The sequence below is a fragment of the Seriola dumerili genome, unplaced genomic scaffold (genome assembly GCF_002260705.1).
Source record: "Seriola dumerili isolate Sdu_G_001 unplaced genomic scaffold, Sdu_1.0 BDQW01000110.1, whole genome shotgun sequence".
In the NCBI taxonomy this organism is placed as follows: Eukaryota; Metazoa; Chordata; class Actinopteri; order Carangiformes; family Carangidae; genus Seriola; species Seriola dumerili.
In genome coordinates, this window is record NW_019174365.1 from 10,044,318 (window position 1) to 10,065,518 (window position 21,201).

Consider the following 21,201-nt stretch of genomic DNA (forward strand, 5'->3'; position numbering starts at 1 on the left):
TTACTATTTGTAAAGATTTTTTTTTACCAATTCAAAGCACTAAAGTACAAGCATCACAAAACAGCCACCAATAACAAGATATTGACAGGCATACAAAAACTAAGATAGGTCTATCTATTCTAGATTGCAAAGGTTTCTGGTTATTGTCTAATGCGAGTCCTGTGGGTGTATGAATAAACACGGTTTAAGCCTCCCAAAAGCAGTCATTAACTGCAAGGTACAGTACTTCGGGATAGAAAATAAGACTAGAGAGTGGAACTTAGAGAGTGAAATAGAAAAACAGAAAAACAAGGTGTGCCTCCCGTTACATAGACATAAGACATTCACTGTAAGCTAGGTGTTATAAGTTAGAAACAGTGTCCAACCGTAAGAAGGGGATTCCCTGCCATCTTCCTTCCCCTCCTCAGAGTCTCTCTCTTTCTTCTTTCGGTGGTGTTTGTGTCCTCGGTGGCGATGCCTTCGCTTGCTCTCTCTTCCAAGAGGAACATGGACGCCTACGTACACTGCTCTGTGGCCTGGGGAACAGAAAGGTGAAATTCAGACCACTTTCCCTTTACAACATCTTGAAAATTGAGGAAAAAGAAAGAAGGAAAAGGATTTTGTTAAAATGTTAGATTAGGTAAAGGTAAATTAGCATAAAAGAAGAAATAGTTACCACTTCAGGTGCATCATCAGTATTATAATACAAAGTAGCTCAGAATACCACAAATAAGGTGGCAATAAGAAAAAATAATTTGTTTTTTTTTAGTTATTTGTTTTGACATAACTACATTTTCTCCAATTCTGCAGCCACAAAGAAATATATATATTATATAGAACTTTTGTAACAGGTTCATTCTATCTCATGGGTAGATATTGACAACATTCTACTCAAACATGTTACTTGAGGTCTCTTGGTGATTTCTGCTTCTGTGAGCAGCTAAATTAATGAATGTCAAAGCAAGTAATAAATAAAATTATTTCCAGAAGCCATACAATAATAGAAATGGAGTACCAAATGCAATAGATTCAATGCAACTTCTCCACTGTTAAAGTGATAGTAACAATAAATTCCAGGAATAGACAGTAATTTACAACTAAAGTAAAACAGATACACCAACGTTTAAGACAGAAGACAAAGAACTTCTTTCCATTCCTTTTGAATGCTCTACATAACCTACTTGAAGGAAGCCAGAGAACAGCATTTTACCATTTTCACCCTTCTGTTTTCACCTCAATGTTTTATCTACTTCCCCTCATTATTGTCAGCGCCATGCAGGAACCATATTATGAGATGCAAACGCCCTATTTTTGCCCTAGATTCACTGCCAATAGTCATTTTTCACAGGCAAGTTATCGCTCTTTGATTTGAAAGAGAACCCAGGAGGATTGAAGCCAGGATGCAGCACCCAGAGGAAGGCGTAAGCAACATACACATGTGCTGAACAGATGGAGGGAAACAGAGGTAGAGAAAGATGGGAAGAGGAAGAGGGAGAAAAGACACAGGAGATGAAAGAGGATGGAGAGACAAAACCTGACAGCTTAGCTGGACAGAAAGCAGAGGGCTCCAGGGGTGTCACAAAAGGAAATAATGGGATAAATGGAGACATTATTGAATGGAGGATGTGAAGTGTGGTGGACTCAAATAAAGAGAGGAGTAAGCTGGACAGGGGGTGCAAATAGCTAACACCTGAGGGAGATATTGTGGTTGTAATAATGCTGCATTCTCTACAAGTGACCGGCACCAACACTTCAGGTGTTATGCTAACTAGCAAGTGTTTCCACTTAATGCTGCAGGTTTAGGATCCTACATTTCCATCAATTACAAAAAGCACATAGTCACCAGAAAAGTCTTTCCATCTGAATGACTTACTTTCCAAGTCTTCCTTTTCATAGTTTGTGTGAGTGGTAAAGCTGGTCTTTCCATGGTCAACGATCGCCTCTTCATCTAGACCCTGAGATTGATGATGAGAGAGAGACAGAGAGGGAGAGCAACAAAATATTTGTTAATACTATAATCTATCTACACACTGGACACTACCACCTTAAGCTTTGGTCTTGGGGAGACACCAATGGCTGAGAAAGATCAGGAAAGAAAACACATTAAAAGCATAACTGAATTGCATCTGATAATAACAGACACAACTGAAATCTCATCACTGTAACAGAGCACAATGTTCACTAAACTGTATTAAAATTAAGCTTTAGTCCATTTTTTAACAAATTGTATGGACTGTCATCACAAAGGAATAGATATCAAAGTTTGTTGTGTCAGTTGAGGACAACTTGTTCACTCCATTACCTGTTGATGAGAGATATAGTGAGTCTGTGAATACCAACGTGGGGAATCAAAAGGGTAGTAAGAAGAACCCTTTATCAGACTGCAGCATATCCAATTGCCTGGCTGTGATTGCACTAGTGTGAATACAACATGGAGGCCCTTACATTTGATCAAAAGTGAGTCCTGTTTGGTTTTTCATTTTTAGATTTACCCCATACCAAATCACTCCGTAGCTCTGGGGTTAAACCCCAGACATATAACAAACAAAACAAAAAAGGATTTTAGTTATGCACATGGCCAATACTGGCAGCCTTTTTCCTCAATATTTATTCATGGCAGTCAAGAAAAATAGCTTAGACCATGGTACAGACAAAAATGCATGAACTGTAGTTAATGATTAGACATTTGAAATATAGTACAGAACAAAATTACCCACTCTCACAGACAAGTTCAATTTGGCAAACAATGTGATAACTGCATAGCTCTAGCACACTGACTGCTGATGGTTGTCTTTAATAACCTCAGGTAATTAAGGCAGCAAGGTATCGTTGGCTCACAGGGGGTTTATCTATGTGCTATTTTCCTAAAACTAATTAGTCTGTATTGTAAACTATATTTATTGTTAAAGTTCAAGCAATAAAGGTAGAGTTTCATAGCAACGTCAAGAGGCTGGCTCATGAATAAAGAGGTTATGACCTTAGTGAAAATAATAAGCCTAATATCAATGTCATGGAAACATAAAGAGATAGAAGGATCAAATTAGAGGAGACATAAAACTGTCAGAATACATAGCAGCAAACTGCACATTATTAATATTCTTTATTAAATTATAGTGCCCTAAAACCATAATTACAATACCCTAACAAACATAAATACAATTGGTATACTCACTCATCCACTGGCCCCAAACCATAACTTTAACCATCGGCAGTACATGCTTAATTAGGGGTGGGTGATCCGAGGATTTTATATCGTGATTGATCTTGAAGATGTCATATCATTGTACCAACTGTAATGGAACAAGCCTAATATTGTGGATCCATGCAATGTTCACAAACCAATAGAATTATTGTCTACTATCATATGTCTCTATCATAGGGTTTCTTTTATGCATATTGTATTTGAAAAACAATTTAACATGAGCTAGCAGCATGGTGGATGAGGAGCTGGTTCTCAGTCAGATATTTCTCAAAGCAAAGTTATCTGTAAACTCTTTTGGGCAATGGACGGCACTTCCAGAGGTAATACGACAAATCTATTCAACCACCTATAAAGAAAGCATCTGCACGATAATGGTAAGAGTGTTTCACTCAAGTTAGTACAACCCCACTCACCTGTATCACATGAAGTCCTGAAACTTAAACAGTTATCATTGACTGAAGCAGTTGAGGAGTTGAAAAAAATATGTACATGGAACATGACCGCCTCAGTCACCTCCTAAAGATATGGTTCTGTTCAAAACTGTGGTATGTGGAATTTAATGATGTAGATGACCATTTTGAGAACAGTGTCTTTAGTGAAATATTATGTTTTAAATCAGCGGTCCCCAAACTTTTTTCAGTGGGGGCCACATCAACTTTCCTTTCTGAGATGGGGGGCCGAGGTTAGTCTATAACAGGAAATGATATGGGCCAGGGTGACAACCAGTATTATTGTGGAGATTACAATGATAATTTGTTGTAGCTGCCCTTCGTTTGGGGGGGGCGTGCCGGCGGGCCGGCGGGCGGCTAGCTCTGCTTGCTGGGCGCAATGCCTGTGCTGGGGCGGGCCGCCATGGGTCATCTCTCATATGCTGAGGTGCCACACCATTAAGACTAGTGTGAATGTCACAACGGAAAAGTTTGTCCAAAGTCCACAAGTTTGGTGTCTACGGACTCGGCTCGTCACGCTGAGTAACATATGTCAGCCCCAGCCTTCTAAGTCGCTCCCTTTGGAAGGGATGCCTCGTTAAACGTCTCCGAGGCACACTTGCTGCGACGAAAAATTTTGTCAAAAGTCCACAAATTGGGTGTCTACGGACTTGGCTCGTCACGCTGAGTAACATATGTCAGCCCCAGCCTTCTGATTCGCTCCCTTCCGAAGGGCCGCCATGGGCAGTCTCTCATATGCTGATGTCAGGTTCCATTCCAGTTACAGCCAGTCTCAGAGTCTGATGCAGGTGTTGATCTGTGAGAATTGATCTCGTCGGATTTTTTATCAGCTTCATGTGTGAAAAAGTTTGCTCACAGATATATGTGCTCCCAAAAACTGTGGACATCTTTGTTGCGTGCTTTCTTATGTTGGGGTAGGTCTCATTTGGGAGGGCAGCATAGTACTTGATCAGACTGTTGGGGCTGAATACGTCTTTCAGCACATCACAGGTCTGCAACTCAGCCAGCTCAAATTGAAGAGAAGGCAGGGTGTCGTTAATGTCGGCAGCAAAAGGGTTCTGGAATGTGCGGATTTCTTTAACGTGGACATGAAGCTCACGGAACCGCACACCGAACTCCGCCCTCAGTGTTTCCAGTGCGTCCTTGCACTTCTCGGTTGGGAACGGGACCGCCGGTTTCTCAGCTGAGAGGCTTCGAGTAGCAGGTAGATGGGTGAAGTCTTGTTTTTGCACCTGTCCAATAAGCAGCGCTAGTTTAAGCTCAAATACTTTGATGTGGGAATACATGTCAGATTAGTTTTCCCTTGCCTTGGAGCTGCAAGTTGAGGCCGTTTAAAATTTCTGACACATCTGTTAATAAAGGCGAGGTCCCATTTCCATTCTGTGTCGATCAGCTCTGGGACAGTTTTTCCCTTTGTCAGGAGAAAGGCATTGATTTCGGGTAGCAGGTCGTAAAAACGCTTCAAAACTCTGCCCCGGCTTAACCAGCGGACTTCAGTGTGGTAAAGCACGTCTCCGTGGGCTGATTCTAGCTCGGAGAGAAAGGCTTGGAACTTCCTGTGTTTAAGTCCGTTTGCTCTGATGAAGTTTATGCAGGACACAACCACCTTCATGACAGATTCCCACCTCAGAACTTTGCAGCTTGACGCTGGCTCGGTCACGATCAAAGTCACGTCAGAATATACCATTGTGTGAGGAGGTGAAGATGAGCCACTATTAACTATAAATAGCTCATAACTATGGTCAATTCTAATTAGAATGCCAACCTTTAAGTACGGATATGTTATGATGTTATGATAGGAAAATGCAATTTAATAAAAATTGGTTGATGTTTAGAGGGATTGTCTGGGATCGTTAAGTGGGCCACTCCAATTGCTTTAGCGGGCCGGATGTGGCCCGCGGGCCGTAGTTTGGGGACCCCTGTTCTAAATGGTGCAAATAGATGATACAAAAAGTCCACATGCTGATTCGAGTGTGGACATGTTCGACAGAAAAATTGGGAACAAAGATTGCACTTCAGATTGTAATTGTGTGTGAAAAAGATTGTGAAATGATTTTTTGGGAAGATCACCCACGCATATGCTTAATCTAAACCTTTGCCCTGAAGTAATCCCAACACTAACTTTTAAATTAGAACATCCTCAAAAAAGTGAAAAAATTTTGTAAGTTTGACACTCAAAGTGGTTCTCACGAAGAAGAAGTGTTAGGCAACACATACAGCCACACAATCCTCGTTCTACTACAATTGTGGGGACCCGTCATTGACATAATGCGTTCCCTAGACCTTATACCCAGACCTTAACCATCACAACTGCATACCTAACCCTAAGACACTAACCCTAACCCTATTCCTAACCTAGACCTAAGTCTTAACCCTCAAACAGCCATTTAAACTTGTGGGTTCCGGCATTTTCGTCCCTACATAACTGTTGGACCCCACAAGAGCAGTAGGTTCCCGTTTTCGGACCCAACAAATATAGTAAAACAAGCCCACACACACACACACACATCTACAACCATAAACTTCCTCAACCCAACCCGGTTTGTTCCAATCACCAACCTTGTTATTAGTGGTGTCCTGACTCCCTGCCCTTAAGTGCCAGGACATTTAAGGCAGCCACAGAGACACTGTCTCCAATTACTGTTGCATGTGTAGCCAAAGCAGAAGTAAATGTGCTGGAAGAAGTCCCTGTGAGTCTACCACCATAGTACAGCAACTGATACTGAACCACAAAAATAATACACACACACACACACACACACACACACACACACACACACACACACACACACACACACACACACACACACACACACACACACACACACCCCCCCACACACACACACACACACAGGATTGGCTCTATGATAAATGTGTATTTCAATAACAATAATAATAATGAACTATTTATTCAGCACTTTTCTTATTGTTTTACAAAAAGAAATCAGCCAAAAGAACATGCGCACAGAAAAGTAAAAACAATAAAAATGAATAAGATCAAATAAATAGCAATATAATAAGTATAAATAAAACATTATATTTTTTATAACTATTTCAAATAAGCATGATGTACTGTGACCGCAAAGGAAAGGCTTATTTTAGACACACATTCATATAGAGTCTATAAATACCACAGGGGACAGTGAGCTAATGCTGGCTGACTGCCAGGCTGAGAAAAACAAGCTGAATAAGGAATATATAGCAGTAAGTTTGTGACAATTGAATGACCACTGATGGGGATCATATCTTACATATATTTTAGTCCTGTATTATAACTTAGGGCTGGTTGCATTTATGAATCTAAAAGTTAAATTCTGTTTACAGTAGCTCTTATTTCACTTGAGCCCACAATATTTACGCTTCATTGAGTATTTTATATGGACATTCAGTCTCTTAATAAATCATACCATATAATCAGACAGAATTTTCACGAATACAAATCTGCTGTTCTCCTGCTTCGTGGACAAACACTTTGATGCAACACAATCCCCAATTGGAGGATCCTTTCAATCCCTTCAACCAATCACAGAGAGGCAATGCTGCCAAGCAGGAGAGAGTGGAAACAAAAGGTGACGATGTTAGCCACATGCTGAAAGGATACTTGATACGTGGATGATCTCAGGGCCTCTGGTGTCTTAGCCCCAACATGCCAGTCACCTCCAGTGACCACACTGAAGTTTCATTCTGATGGAAAGCACGTACTCTATGTCCATCGACTGCTCTCCCCGTTTCATTACTAGCGTACTACTCTGAATATGTCTTCAATGACATTCAGATTTCCACACATATATTACCATAATCATTCTCCTGTTAGAACCCCACGTACAATGAAAGATGCCATCTGTGATTGTGTTTCTGTGTGCACTTGTTAGCCTGTGTGTGTGTGTGTGCGTTCCACAGTTGCTCGTGGATTTGCATGATAATGAGCCGTGTTGTTCTCTGACAGTGCCTTGATGAGGAGCGGTAATAATTCTGCTGCAGAGAGGGAGAAGAGCAGCAAGAAATTAATCTCTCCAGTAACTGGAGTTCTTCCCCTCACAGCAGACAGAAGGAGAGTAAACCTGACCAAGGTTGACTAAAACTGGACTGGTTCCTGGTGGTCATTTGTGACAGAGAAACACTGGAAACTGTCTAGGGTTTCAGGTCTGATCAGCTCCAATCACACCAGGCCAGAAAACTATATTTTGGTCCATCAGTCAAACTGGCTAATTTCCCAGTCAGCAAGAATCACATGAACCAATGTTTACAAGCAGGGCACACAAAGCTGGTGTGAAACTATTCCTGCTTCATGAGCATCGTCTTATTCTTAAGCTTCTTAAAATACCACTACCACAAATCTGTTAATTTTACTGTATAAACACCTGTTTACGTGCAAACATCCTTTATCATGTAGTCTATGCATGTTGTTGTCATGCCTGTTTAGTGAAGCATATGCACGTGTTTAAGTCTGTTGTGCTCTCGACCCCACGTTGCTTGGTACAATTTAAGAACGCATGATGCAACCTGTCACATAGCTTTGTCCAAAATAAACCCACAGTCTGTCAGCCCAGTCTGTCACCCCCCGAGTCCCCAGGCCAGGGAGGAGATCGGCCATTATGCCCACAAAGCACAGCTGTGGTTGGGCCACAGGAGCAGTGCCAGTAGGGAGGGCTATGACGGCAGAAGAATTGCCAGCTGAGTAAGAAAAGCTGCCATATAGTGACATCAATGGAGGGCTGTTGACAGAAGGCAGATGTGTCTCTGGCTGCATCTTCTACACAGACTGTATGTGCCTAGCTGTGTGTTCTTCCATGTGAGGATCCAGGGAGATTGTGGTTCACTAGTGATGATCATTATGATTCTATAATGCTTGTTTTAAATGTGCCATAAAACCTGTCTGACACTACTGAATGACGCAACAACGTTACAGGTTAAATTATCTAAGTAGATCTGGATCAATAGAACAGTAACTAGACTTTACAATAAATACCACACAGTGATAAAGATACAAAGATAGATGGAAAGAAATTTTTGTGAATTTAATCGTAACCATGGTATAAGATTAATCCAGAAAACCCTGACAGGCCAGCTTACGCTTTAGTACACAGAAACATTACTCATCAGACATGCCACGTTCTGCCCAACCACTGACAAAACAGATGTCTAGCAGTGTGGAATTCTGATCACATGCCTCCCCAGAGTCACCAGGGAATACAACGTCACCTCTAATGTGAGTTTAGAAGAACTGAAAGCTGCTGGAAGATACTATAAGCCCTGCCTGGCCATGCTCAAAACGGTTTAGTAGGGACAAATGTGGACGAGTAGAGAGTGGGTTCCAAATGACTATCGAAGAGAGGTAGGCTACACTAGCAGGCAACCTGCTAAGTGCCAACGCCATCAAACCATAACAAGTGACTCTTTATCAGGTCTCATCTTTCTATTCTCCAGTTCTGCCCCCTCATTCTCTATTCAACAAACTATTGAATTATCAGATTTTTACAATCACCCTAACATAGTTGCTCTCAACCAGATCAGCAATCAACCACCAATATGATGATGATACCAAGTAGGCCAAAATAACCCCAGTTTCTTTTAGCTACATAGTTATACTGCATCAACAGTCTATCTTTTGAGTATTAAACACTCACCACAGATGTGAAATGTTGCTGTAAACATTTATAATTACTTATAGTTTGCATAGTGAGCAGAAGCAGTCGTCAGCTTGGATTTATGGCAGTTACAATAGCCCAGTTTAACACAGCAGTGTCAAGACATCCAGATGAATTTCTCAAACCACTCCTGCACTATGCTGCACTGCTCGTTTACATCATCGAGTATATACTATAATGTCTAATTCACTAGGGTTTCACCACCAAAACAAACACTGACAAATTGCCAAAATGAACTGTGAGACTCGGCGATAAAAATTCTGGTTTTATTTGTTCAGTTGTGTTGTTTTGAAGCACAGATGAAGTGCAAGCTGCCTATAAAAAGCCAAAATAACATCAGGTTGATTGGCTGCAGTTTTGAAAGTATCACCAATCTTAGTTCAACATTTCTTGCAGCTGGCAAATACTGGTGAAAAAGCAGCATTTCTATAAGCACTAGTTCAAGAGAAAGCCTTCCACAATAATTAATACTGCTGCTAATAAAAACAGACAGACTTATGATTTTTAGATTTTATAAAAGTGAACACATCATGAACACATCAATTAGAAAAAATCAAATACAAACTGTTTCTAGGCTGTATCTGCGAGGGATAAAAGGCAAGTTCAATAATTACTGTAAGTGTGTCTGCATATGAGAATTTTCTCTGGCTTTTTACAGCAGCTTAGGTGGTAAAATCACAATTGTGTGGGGTTATTCAGCGGTGGGGATTTACGGTTCACATGAACTTTTAAGTAAGAGTAAACACAAGGCTTACCATGTGTCCATTCTCTAATCTAGTGTGTTCACACAGGAAAACACTGTGTGAATTCTCCACTGATACATAAGGATTTCCCAACTATAACATGAAGATTGTGATATGAGGCAAGTTAGATAGTCTTGTCGAAAAATTCTGTTCATGTATGTATCCTAAGCTGTCATCAAGATATGAAGATGAGATTTTCAAGTGATGGATGAAAATATACTTTAACCTTACTTTATACCTTAACTGTGTCTAAATCTTTGGAGACTTGACCAGTTGGTGTTCTCTGAAACAAAAGTTGCCACATGACGCACACTTTACACACAGGATATGACACCTACTAAAGCTGGAATTTTGCTTCGCTGAAGATAGCAGTAAACATCCTCAGTAGGGAACATAACATCAACACATAGTTCAACTTCTATTGCATTTGTTAAGGCATGTGTTTGTGGTCCTGGATATGATTACAATATTGTTATGTTTACAATACCTGGTGGTAAAGGGTGTCCACCATTTGCCTTTTCACAAATTCAAGTCATAACATTTTATTTGCTTGTTTGGAAAATATTTTTCATACACTGCTGTACTTGGTTTCAAAAGTCATGTATTACATTTTGGATACATTAAGTAAATTCATTATTCACTGACAAGATGTGTGTTACCCTCACTTCTGTATGTTTGTGTGGGAGTGATTTAGCCACACAGCAGCCAAACATCTCTTCAGCCAACCAGACAGTGAATGAAACAGCCAGCCACCCTACATGCCAACAGGCCCGGTTCTCTCTAATCTCAGCTCCTTGCCAGCCTCGCTTTACTGGGACCTGGTCCAATCGATAGAGACTGACGTAAGAGAGGTGTTACATAGTGAGAGACCTGTCCCTTGAGATTACTGAATATCTCACTGTCTCACACTGCCAAATGCACAATACAAACACACTACAGATGAGAATATTGACATATATTTACTGCCAATTAATGTTAAATTATGTAACCAATTAAATTATGTCTGAAAACAGAAAGATATAAGGAACAGACTACTAAGAGATTATCGATGACTGCTAACCAAGTGATGTACATTACACTGCATATGTATACGCAGTATATATAATTTAGTCTTTTCAGAAAGATAGCAACATCCATTGATAATTAGTAAGTGCTAAGTAACTAATGTAAACACAGAGTTAATCATTATATAATTTGATCAGCCACTTATATTTCGCTGACTTTGCTAACCATTCAATTATTTACTGCCCTGGAGCCTCACCATGTTTGAACAAAGCACTAAAAAGGCAGTCAGAAGCCTGTGTTCTGTATCTAACGTCTCCTCAGTGAATAGTTAGATCTTCTAGTTTAAACAACCGGGAAGATATTTCTGAAACACTGAAAAACAATCAATCATAGTCTCCACTGAATGTAATCAACACTCCCAAACACGCACAGACTTTGCAGGCATACACTAATTAACAGGAAGATGGAAACCATGCCCCCTCTCTGCCTCACAAATATTTTCCTCTCTCTACATATGTATACCTGATTTTAATAGTCCATGCTTCCTCGTTGCTCCCACTGTGGGCATACTCATTTTTATGCTTTGTGCTTTTGATTAGACTGAATGGAAAAAAGCATTTCATTTAATTTCACTTCAGTCAATAAACACCATCTCTATTGACAGCATGCATCTTGTTTGGATTCATCTACCTTAGCAGACTCATTTTTCACCCTCTCTCTCCTCTCTTCCTTCCTGTTCTCCTTGTCCCGCTCCTTCAAGCAGCCATAACTGTCTCAGTCGGTTTCCTCTCATTCCTGCTCCTTGAGGCGATTCAAGAGTAGAGAGGAAATGTTTCCATTTTAAGAGGCATGTCCAATCAGGCAACAGCTTGTCACTCTTTCTTTCACCGTATCCCCCTCATCCTCAAACCTCTGCTTTTTTTTTCCTTTTGGTCAGATGTACTTACCACCTGCCCCATTCATTAGCACAGACCACTACTCTACTCTACCGTAAATGAAGACAAGAGGACAAACCAATATATACATAAACACACCAATAACATAGCACACACAGAGCCACTAGATCCCATTCAAGTGCACACCGTGACACTTAGGAACACATTAAGACACACACACACACAGGACCAGACGTACCGTAAGCACATGCTCCCCTTCGCTCTGTTCATCCATTTAGACTAAAACATCCGCAAAGCAAAGGCAGCAGGGACCTTCTTCTTTCTGACTGCTATCTGTTTTACAATGTGTGTGTGAGCTAACCGCTAACAGAAATGCTGTCGCACTCGTCTATTACCTCTTCCTCCGCTCATCTCTTTATACAGAGAGAGCAGGAGAGAGAGAGGGAGTGAGCTGCTTCAGAATGCACAGTGCTCTGCTCTACCCTGTCAGCCCGCTCTTTGCTCAGCAGCCAATCCCACCATGCCACCATGAATATTTTATTCGCCCAGCCAAGAGCTTAAAAACACACACATACATAAACACCACACAGAGGACATACACACACATTTGGAGGGCACAGAAGTACTCACCCGCTGAGGTATTCAGGTCACAAATGAAGAGCCACCCCCAACACAGATAAATAGAAACAAGCACACATGTGGGCTCGGCATTCCTCAGAGGGTGCAATGAATTGAAAAAGGACAGATAGCTGTGTATTTATTAAGATTCCAATTTCCTGTGTGCCTTTGACATTCACAGTTCTTGTCATAGCCTCAAGGTTGGACATGTCTTTCAACACCTTGTAATTTTTACAAAGAACTATTGCTCATTTGTTTCCTTTACACAACAAGAACCGTTTCCATGAGTACAGCAAACAGAACATATTCCTGAAACCTAAGAGGTAAATAAAGAGTCTATTTATTAATTCAAAGAAATATCGTGGATCCCAGCTCTGTCCAAAGATAACCTGTAACGCAACATCCGTAACAGCACCAGTCAGCTCCAAATAGACCAACCACAAAATATAAAGACAAAGGTCAAACCAAACCTAAATTAAAGTACCCATCGTAATGAGGAATATAAAACGTGCATTAATTTAAATAGAAAGAGTGACATTTAAGGTGAAACTTACTGATCTTAGATATTTTGTGAGATCTTAGATCTTTTGCAAACTGATCAAAAAGCAGACCATATCTACTACAATCATGCAGCAAAACTATACTTAGTTATACTAGAAAACTGACATTCAGCAAGCAAAGATTTGCACAACAATTTAAAGCTTTAACTTTATACTGGGGCAGCAACTAACAATTATTTTGATCAATTTATCCAACATTGATCTTCTAGATTAATCACTTAAATGTATTCAATTCAACTCAAGAAATTTTATTAGTCCCTGGGGACAAATAGTAAAATGCCAAGAAATAGTAAAAAAGGCCCATCACAAGTTCTCAGAGCCCATGATGATTTCTTGAAATTGCTTTAAACAGTCAAATCATCCAAAATATTAAGTTAATTTTAAAGTAAGGCAAGAGAAAAAAGCTGGATCTATCAATAGTTTGGCTTTTTTTTCCCCTGAATTAATCACTTAAATGAATAATTACCAAAATAATTTGATTTTCTGTCAGATGACATGTTAGCTAATCTAATAATTGTTTCAACTCTTCTATATACAACTTTTTACAGTAGTGTGCATTGGTATAATCATATAATTAGATTGCAGCAAGAGCAGCCTAAGATCTGTATCTCCATGGCCAGCACATGGTACGAGCTGTCCCTTAAGTCAAATGCCCTGGTGCTGTATACCAACAGCTAGTTCAGTGGATGTAATGTGTCAAGAGAAGAAGAAAAAAGCAAAGCCATGTAATATTGTTACTGGAAAACTCAACACAGTCTGTGGAAAATTAGAATCAAATACAAATTCTGCCAGTGGCAAACATTTTATTAAAAATGTATCTTTATCTTCATGGGTCCTTGTGGTTGGCTACTATCTGCCTATATTAAAATATGTAAAGCAGAGTAAAGCAATTTAAATGACAACAGAATTGCTCTGCACAATGAGATATAACCCTTTGATGGTTTTCTATGACATTTCGTATTAGAATCCTATAGTATTTTGTTGATCTGTTGTAGTAAGCAGCTGGCGGTGGAATTTTAAGTTTCTTTTTTTGCTTAACTTATTAATCATTTAGTCTATGAAACACCAAAAAAAAAAAAAAAAAAAGCAAAAAACAGTTTAATCAATTATCAAAATTGTTGTCTCAGATCCATTTTTTTCTTTAATAAAGCTTAGCAAAAGTTCAGTCAGGAAGACAATCTCCTCACACATGCCTTCTAAGTCACAAGCACGTTTCCCGCTATCTCTAAGCCCCACCAGGTCAGTCTCATCTTCATCTAATCACAACCTGACGCAGTGGCCTTTAGCCAATTACTCATAAACATTGCAACGAATTTGTGACCCACCTCCACCCGTTCATTACATCAACCATGGATGCTTGACTATCTCAAATCAAACCATCCAATCAGAAGTTTCCCACTTATGAAGATAATCCCATCCTCAAGCTCCATTCCTCTTCACCACCACCACTAGTTTCTTTGCTCTGGGGGACGTTTCCTCTATTACGAAGCACCTTACTCCTATGGGTCATTCCCCATGGTGATCTACTTCCTGCCTGGAGTCTAAGCGCCAAAGTCTATTCCTTCTGTTCACTATAAATTCCATTTTACTTTAAATTTCTCATACTCTTATGTTCCTCTTATTAGTCTGTCCTGATTCCTGATCCAATTAATCAACTGTTTCAGCTCTAAACTAAACAACAGTGTTCAAGAGAGTAAGGCCAGGTTATGCTAAAACATATCTGGTTTGCACAACGTGTCAATCAACCAAAATTGAGATCAAAAGTGTCCATAGCTGCTCTGACCGGTCACACTCTAAGTCATGGTGAATGTTATATTTTTCAAATATGAGGACACATTTTCAGACAGTCTCTCTTTGAAGTCATTCATTGTGTTGTTCAGATGTGAAAAGTGAAAGAACAGCTGTGTAAAGAATAACTGACTAAAACTTTTATTCAAATGCTGCTTCTCATAAGATAAGGCAGACAGATTTTCTTTGACATAGGGTTGCATTCACACCATTTGCTCCAGTGTTTACTGTGTTCCTCAGACAGAGCCTTGGGGAACTTCTTCTCAATGTCTCAGATCCATTATCCATCCCAGTTTACATCACCATCCCCCACAAAACCAAGCTCCCATTTTATGCAACCATCAAGACAACACTTAGCAGTGTAATGGGGTTAATAAGTTTTTTTCTTAAGTTCTCCTGTAATTGAATGGGCTTTCAGGTTCTCTCTGTAGAAATGGTAGACAAAGCAGAATACTATTTAGAATAGTACAATCCTGGGTCCTTTGCTCTGTGCTTCTGTCTTTTAATTTCATAAAATTATCTCCAATGGCATTGTTTTGTACATACACAAGCTTCAGAAAGAGTTTCAGTCACAGTAAAGGGCTCAAATCAAAGACCTCCCAGTAATTATCTGGTGGTTATAAAAGTAGGCTTGTGATCAAATGTTGCTGTTTTGAATCTTGTGACTAGCAGGAGAAAAAGTGGGTGGCTAAAGGAAATGAACACTGTGCCCTACCTCCACAGCAACTGCTGATGGGCAACACAATAAAGGCAAGTCTGTTACCTCCAGTGGAAAGCTGTAGCTTTACAGGGCAGCTCCCAATTATAAATGTATTGAAATATGTGAATGTGAGGCACACAGAATTTAGAAATGATTGGCAAATGTATTGCCTTCCAGTGGATAAGCTAAAATATCTCAAACAGAAATACAGCTTTATCTTTGAGTCAAAAACAAACTACAGGACAATTAATATTTTATGTAGTTAACCTAATCACTGCCTGCAAAAAGCACTTAAAAGCTTGTGGCCTGTTGTACTGTTTAATCACATCCAACTTTCTTTAAGTACAACACATTCTACAGAAAGTAGACTGGGTAGAACAGGCTTGCTGTCTGTGTATTAGCCTATGGCTGGGTACTGTAGGAATTAATTATTTCTTTTATCATATTATCATAATAGCATTGCTGAACAGAACAGAGCACCATCAGACTGGCACAGATGTTCATTCTGTGTAATTACCCATTCATAGCTATGCTGTACAGTGATTTAACTTTATAAAACACTCACTAACCCTGGCAATAAGTGCTGAGCCAATAATAGACCAGGTCAGAGAGCCCACACTGGGTGGACTAAAACCCTCTTTCAGTAGTGGGACCGCAGGATGCATAAATGCCTTTCCTCCTGGCGAGCTGGCAAACACCTGCCGTAAAATTCAATGAAAGCTCATACTGTAGAACCAGACAGTGTCAATGGCAGAAAGTTAGGCAAACTATGACACATGGACCAAATGCAAAGACAGGGAATCCTTTAAGGGAAAGCTGGTGATTCATATTAAGTCATTACAATGAGTCATGGTCTGTGAGAGTTCTGAATGTGATTATTACTTGACAACTTTTAGTTGCTGTTTTTGAATAAAATATAACCTCAAGACATGCAAGCCCCTGGTATAGCACTTTTTGGTATGTGGGCTAAGTTAGACAAATTCACTAAACTTGGCTCTACTAGACAATAATGCATTTAAGCTAAATGCATTATTTCTTTCTGTAGATCCCCACCCTTTCCACAGCCAACCCATCTTTCCAGTAAGTTAGAAACCAGACACATTAGATTATGGTACCAGTACTCTCTGGCCACAAAGCACTCATCATACAGGTTAAATATGCAAAACATAGCCAGAAAAAAAATACTCATTACAATTATTCTGTTACAAAATTGTATTAAACTTATCTCTAACAATCAGACTAACACAGGTCACCTAAACATAAAGTCAAAGCCCTGTAAGTAGCCCTCTATAAATACTTCAAACACAGCCTGAGATGATCATCTGTGGCCTAAAAGCATCAGAACAACAACCATTCAATTACATCACATGAAATTAGTTCACTCTTGGTATGACTCTAAAACTTGGTTTTAAATGAACAGCAATGATTCACTTTCCTAGCAACAGCGCTGGTCAACCAGCAAGCCTGAAAATAACAAGAGTGCCCTGTTGTAACCACATTCACGTTTTTTAAACATGCACAAACTAGCTGAATGTCCGACTCAAAGCTGAACAATGCTATGTTCTTTGGAATGTGTATTTTGATGGGTGAACATATAATAAGCCTTTATTAGGGTATGAGATTTAATTAGGCATCAAGCAGTTGGATTACTGCCTGGAGGGTCCTGTGTCACAGTTCACACATTGACTTTAATGCCTAGGGATGAAATGGGCAGCTACCCAACAACTCATTTTCACTAAACAGCGGGGGGGTGGGGGGGGTCAAGTTTCCCCAGATGCATGCACATGTTCATACATGCACACACATGCATACCTAGGTACACACGTGTACACACACACACACACACACACACAAACCTAGTAGTGGACAGCCTTATAACAGCATTGATGTCAGAAAGTCAGCTTGCATTTTAAACTTGACTCTGCCACCAGTTTCTTTTTTGGGCTTGCTAACACTGATGAGTGTGTGATGCTCATCATCCCATCTGTGAATGTAAAGTTACACCCAACAGACAGGATGTGGGTCTCCACTGTCAGCCACAACTCAGTTAAAACATCACATAGACCAGAGTTTGGTAGATGTAACCTTCTGTAACTCATGTCTCAGACATTCTGAAAAATAAAATTTCTCTTTCAGTTCCATGTGCATCATTCTTGTCAAGCCGCACAAGCTTTCACGGTAAAATTAGCAGCATTTCCTGACTTGGAAATGTCATACATGAAAGCGGACCTATTTTGGGCACATTTGACATGCAAATAAGCCTTTTATTTCAGTAAATGTACCAGCAGCTCTTATCAACTGCGTAGTTGGAACACGACGGTTGAACTTGCAGATAAAAATGCTATAAATCTATGTAACGCTACTATTAGTCAGTTACAGGCATTAGAAACAATTGCCAGACCTACTCAGGCAACTCCAAAGACTTTTCTATCTACTCATGTGTACGTTTTAGTTCATTAAAGTAAGTGAACACACAGTTGACCAGTCTAGCCAGCTAACGGGACATCTTTTAATCTCACCACGGTTAAGAACGGTTAAGAACGGTTACAACTTCACTAAGGTCTTGACTGCTCGTGCCTGGCTAATTCATTGTCAATTGCTATCTGAAAAAAATGACGGTGACTTAACTAACCAAGTGAAAACTGAGAAACGATTTCCTACTAAATGTATCTTTGAATGAACGTTTTCGCTGACCTTAACAAGAGATCCCCAACACAACTTGTACCCATGCCACGTGTCAGAAGTAGAAAGCCGGCTAACAATAGCAGCCGCCGGATGGTGCCTCACTGGATCTGAGTCCCAAGCATCCCTAGTACTTCTACGGCTGCTTGCCAAACAAGGGGCAAACACGGACAAAGAGCCACACACAAATAATGGTGGGCTAGCGGTTAACTGTGTCGGGCGGGGACTTACTGTTCTCAGAAGGGGTCTCATTTGTTCCGAAGGTTCGTCCATTTCACCTGCCGCCGAGTTTCTGTCCACCGTTAGCTCTTTCTTTGCCGGTTGACGTGTGTAAGAGACCGAGCCGGGTGACACTTGTCAAAACTGTGTGGACTGGCTGGCTGTGCTTTCCCTAACGACGCAGTGAGGACACGCCCATAAAATGACTGACAGTGATTGATTGCCAATACGCTTTCAATACCCGGCATTCTTAGCCAATCAAATCTAAGAACGTAACGATAAGGGCGGGATATATGCCTTTGACGCCTCAAAGTCTTAAGCGGGACTTTCGTGTTAAGAGTGTTGTTTTAACCCCTGTGACCCTGCTGGGACTACTTGGGCTTCTATCACTTCAAATGTAAGTTGGGCATACGAGAACTGTTGAAATACGCAAAATTTTATTTGACTCAAGTCTAGATTCCCAAATTGTATGCCATAATAAACTAGCGAGATATGTAAATGACCCATGCCAACCATAATAACGTATTTTATCTTGGTTGGAATTTTATAGTAGGCTACAATATAGCGTGAATAAAGACGAAGAACTAGCAGATACAGAATACAGAATTTGCTTCTAGATCAAATATTTTACTTTTAACTTTAAAGCTACCATTTGATGAGATTTGTTTACAATATTAATAGAGCAGTTGCACTTGCATTCTCATTTGTGACAGTTGAGAAAGCCTACATGTATTTTATATTGTCCAAAATGACTGTTTGGGTCTTTGAGGTGAAATTAAGATTAGAGAAACAGTTTAAGGCAACAGCCTATTTTAGGAAGATGTTTAGTTGTGACCTGTTATTAACTTCTAAATATAATGAAATCACAAGAGTTAGATGACAGCAGAGAATGTGATGAGAATGTAGTATGCTTATGGCTAACCCTTCACACACTATAGATTTTTAAATCTTATATAAGCTAACTTGGATGCTCTCAAATTTGAAAAAAATTCAAAGGTCCTACATTTTACCCTTTTCCAGTGTTGTTCCAGTCATGATATTCATAAGAGGATACATTTGTGGTTATAATTACCAAAAACAATCTCAATATAGCTTAACATCTCCTCACGCACGCTTCTTTCTAGAGCTCTAGGAAGAACAGGGCATTTTGTGTCAGTCACTGAGTCTCTCTTCTGATTGGCTGACTGTTTTCTGAGTTATGCAGGGCCAGGCCAACCACAGGTAAAGGATTGTAGCCCACCACTTTAGTTTGGTAAGACTCACAGGCAATTGCAAGTGATGATAGTCACTTAGCGCTGAAATTAGCCAAACAGACACACAGTCACACAGTCACATTTGGAATAAAATGCTCTGGTATTTCACAAAAAAACAAAAAACTTTAGCCACTGGTCTCTAATATAACTATACTTGGGAAGGCTGTGCACTGATGTATTGGCTTCCTGCCACCCAATGATTGTGCAGCATTTCCCTCCATTTCCTTTCTACCTTGTAGCTTGCTAGCTTGTACATATGGCATGATAACTGCTTGGTGTTGTGTTGTTAATAAAGTTAGAACAAAAAAAAAGGTTAAATGGTGGGTCATGTTGGGGTGGTGACTGTATAGTTGTGACCAGTGGCAGAGAGCACATCAGGAACACCTGGACACTTCCTGGTGGCCTGGGTCATTTTGCCCTGCCGTGAATATTCAACTTGTTCAGCGATAATATACTGTAGCAAGCAATGAGGTGATGGACCTCAGGCACGACACTCACATCTGGGGCACATTGCTTACCTCACCTGTGCATGAAGGCTACCTTGCTAAACTGCTGCGGCTCACACGCATATGTGTGGCCATACTGCAAGCCTTGCCTCTGCGGCACTGCTACTGCCAGCTCTGTCTTTAAACATTGCTGCCTTTGATAAGGGCCATCAATAATAGAATGTGTCATTTCATTATTATGGAATTATCTGAAAAGTGAAGAGTTGTAACCAAGAAGTAGTCACCTTAATTTTGTTTACCCTAGTTAAGAGCAAGAACTAGTGAGAGAGAGAGAGAGAGAGAGAGAGAGAGAGAGAGAGAGAGAGAGAGAGAGAGAGAGAGAGAGAGAGAGAGAGAGAGAGAGAGAGAGAGAGAGAGAGAGAGAGAGAGAGAGAGAGAGAGAGAGAGAGAGAGAGAGAGAGAGAGAGAGAGAGAGAGAGAGAGAGAGAGAGAGAGAGAGAGAGAGAGAGAGAGAGAGAGAGAGAGAGAGAGAGAGAGAGAGAGAGAGAGAGAGAGAGAGAGAGAGAGAGAGAGAGAGAGAGAGAGAGAGAGAGAGAGAGAGAGAGAGAGAGAGAGAGAGAGAGAGAGAGAGAGAGAGAGAGAGAGAGAGAGAGAGAGAGAGAGAGAGAGAGAGAGAGAGAGAGAGAGAGAGAGAGAGAGAGAGAGAGAGAGAGAGAGAGAGAGAGAGAGAGAGAGAGAGAGAGAGAGAGAGAGAGAGAGAGAGAGAGAAACCACACATGAAAACTACTACCCTTCACCTAATGTCTTTCAACTTGCTGCCATAATATAATTATAGCCTGCACTGGCTTCCTGCTGTGACTACATAATACATATGTAGCCTCCATTCCCTCCTTTAATAACATGCATTTGCTAAAATGTTTAAAAAATAATATTTGTATTTGAATATATTTTTTATATTTGTTGTTCAGTCCCAAATGCTTTGGTTTTTTAATCTGGGTAACTTTCCTCTTAGA

At 40.2% G+C, this 21,201-nt stretch overlaps 1 protein-coding gene across 5 annotated transcripts in view; it reads right to left on the reverse strand.

Moving 5' to 3' along the window:
• Positions 1-18,632, reverse strand: part of LOC111223055 (sodium bicarbonate cotransporter 3-like) — a 43,555-nt gene extending 24,923 nt beyond the window's left edge. For 4 of the 5 annotated variants that reach the window (XM_022747039.1, XM_022747037.1, XM_022747034.1 and 1 more), the window contains exons 1-3: positions 18,502-18,632; positions 1,853-1,934; positions 366-515 (exon numbers count right to left, since the gene is read on the reverse strand). In XM_022747039.1, the coding sequence (XP_022602760.1) occupies positions 366-515; positions 1,853-1,934; positions 18,502-18,543 (274 nt within the window). In that variant the 5' untranslated portion in view covers positions 18,544-18,632. Of the gene's footprint in view, positions 1-365; positions 516-1,852; positions 1,935-12,160; positions 12,336-18,501 lie in introns of those variants that run through there. The other variant, XM_022747035.1, reaches the window with a different exon arrangement.
• Positions 18,633-21,201: the final 2,569 nt, after the last annotated feature.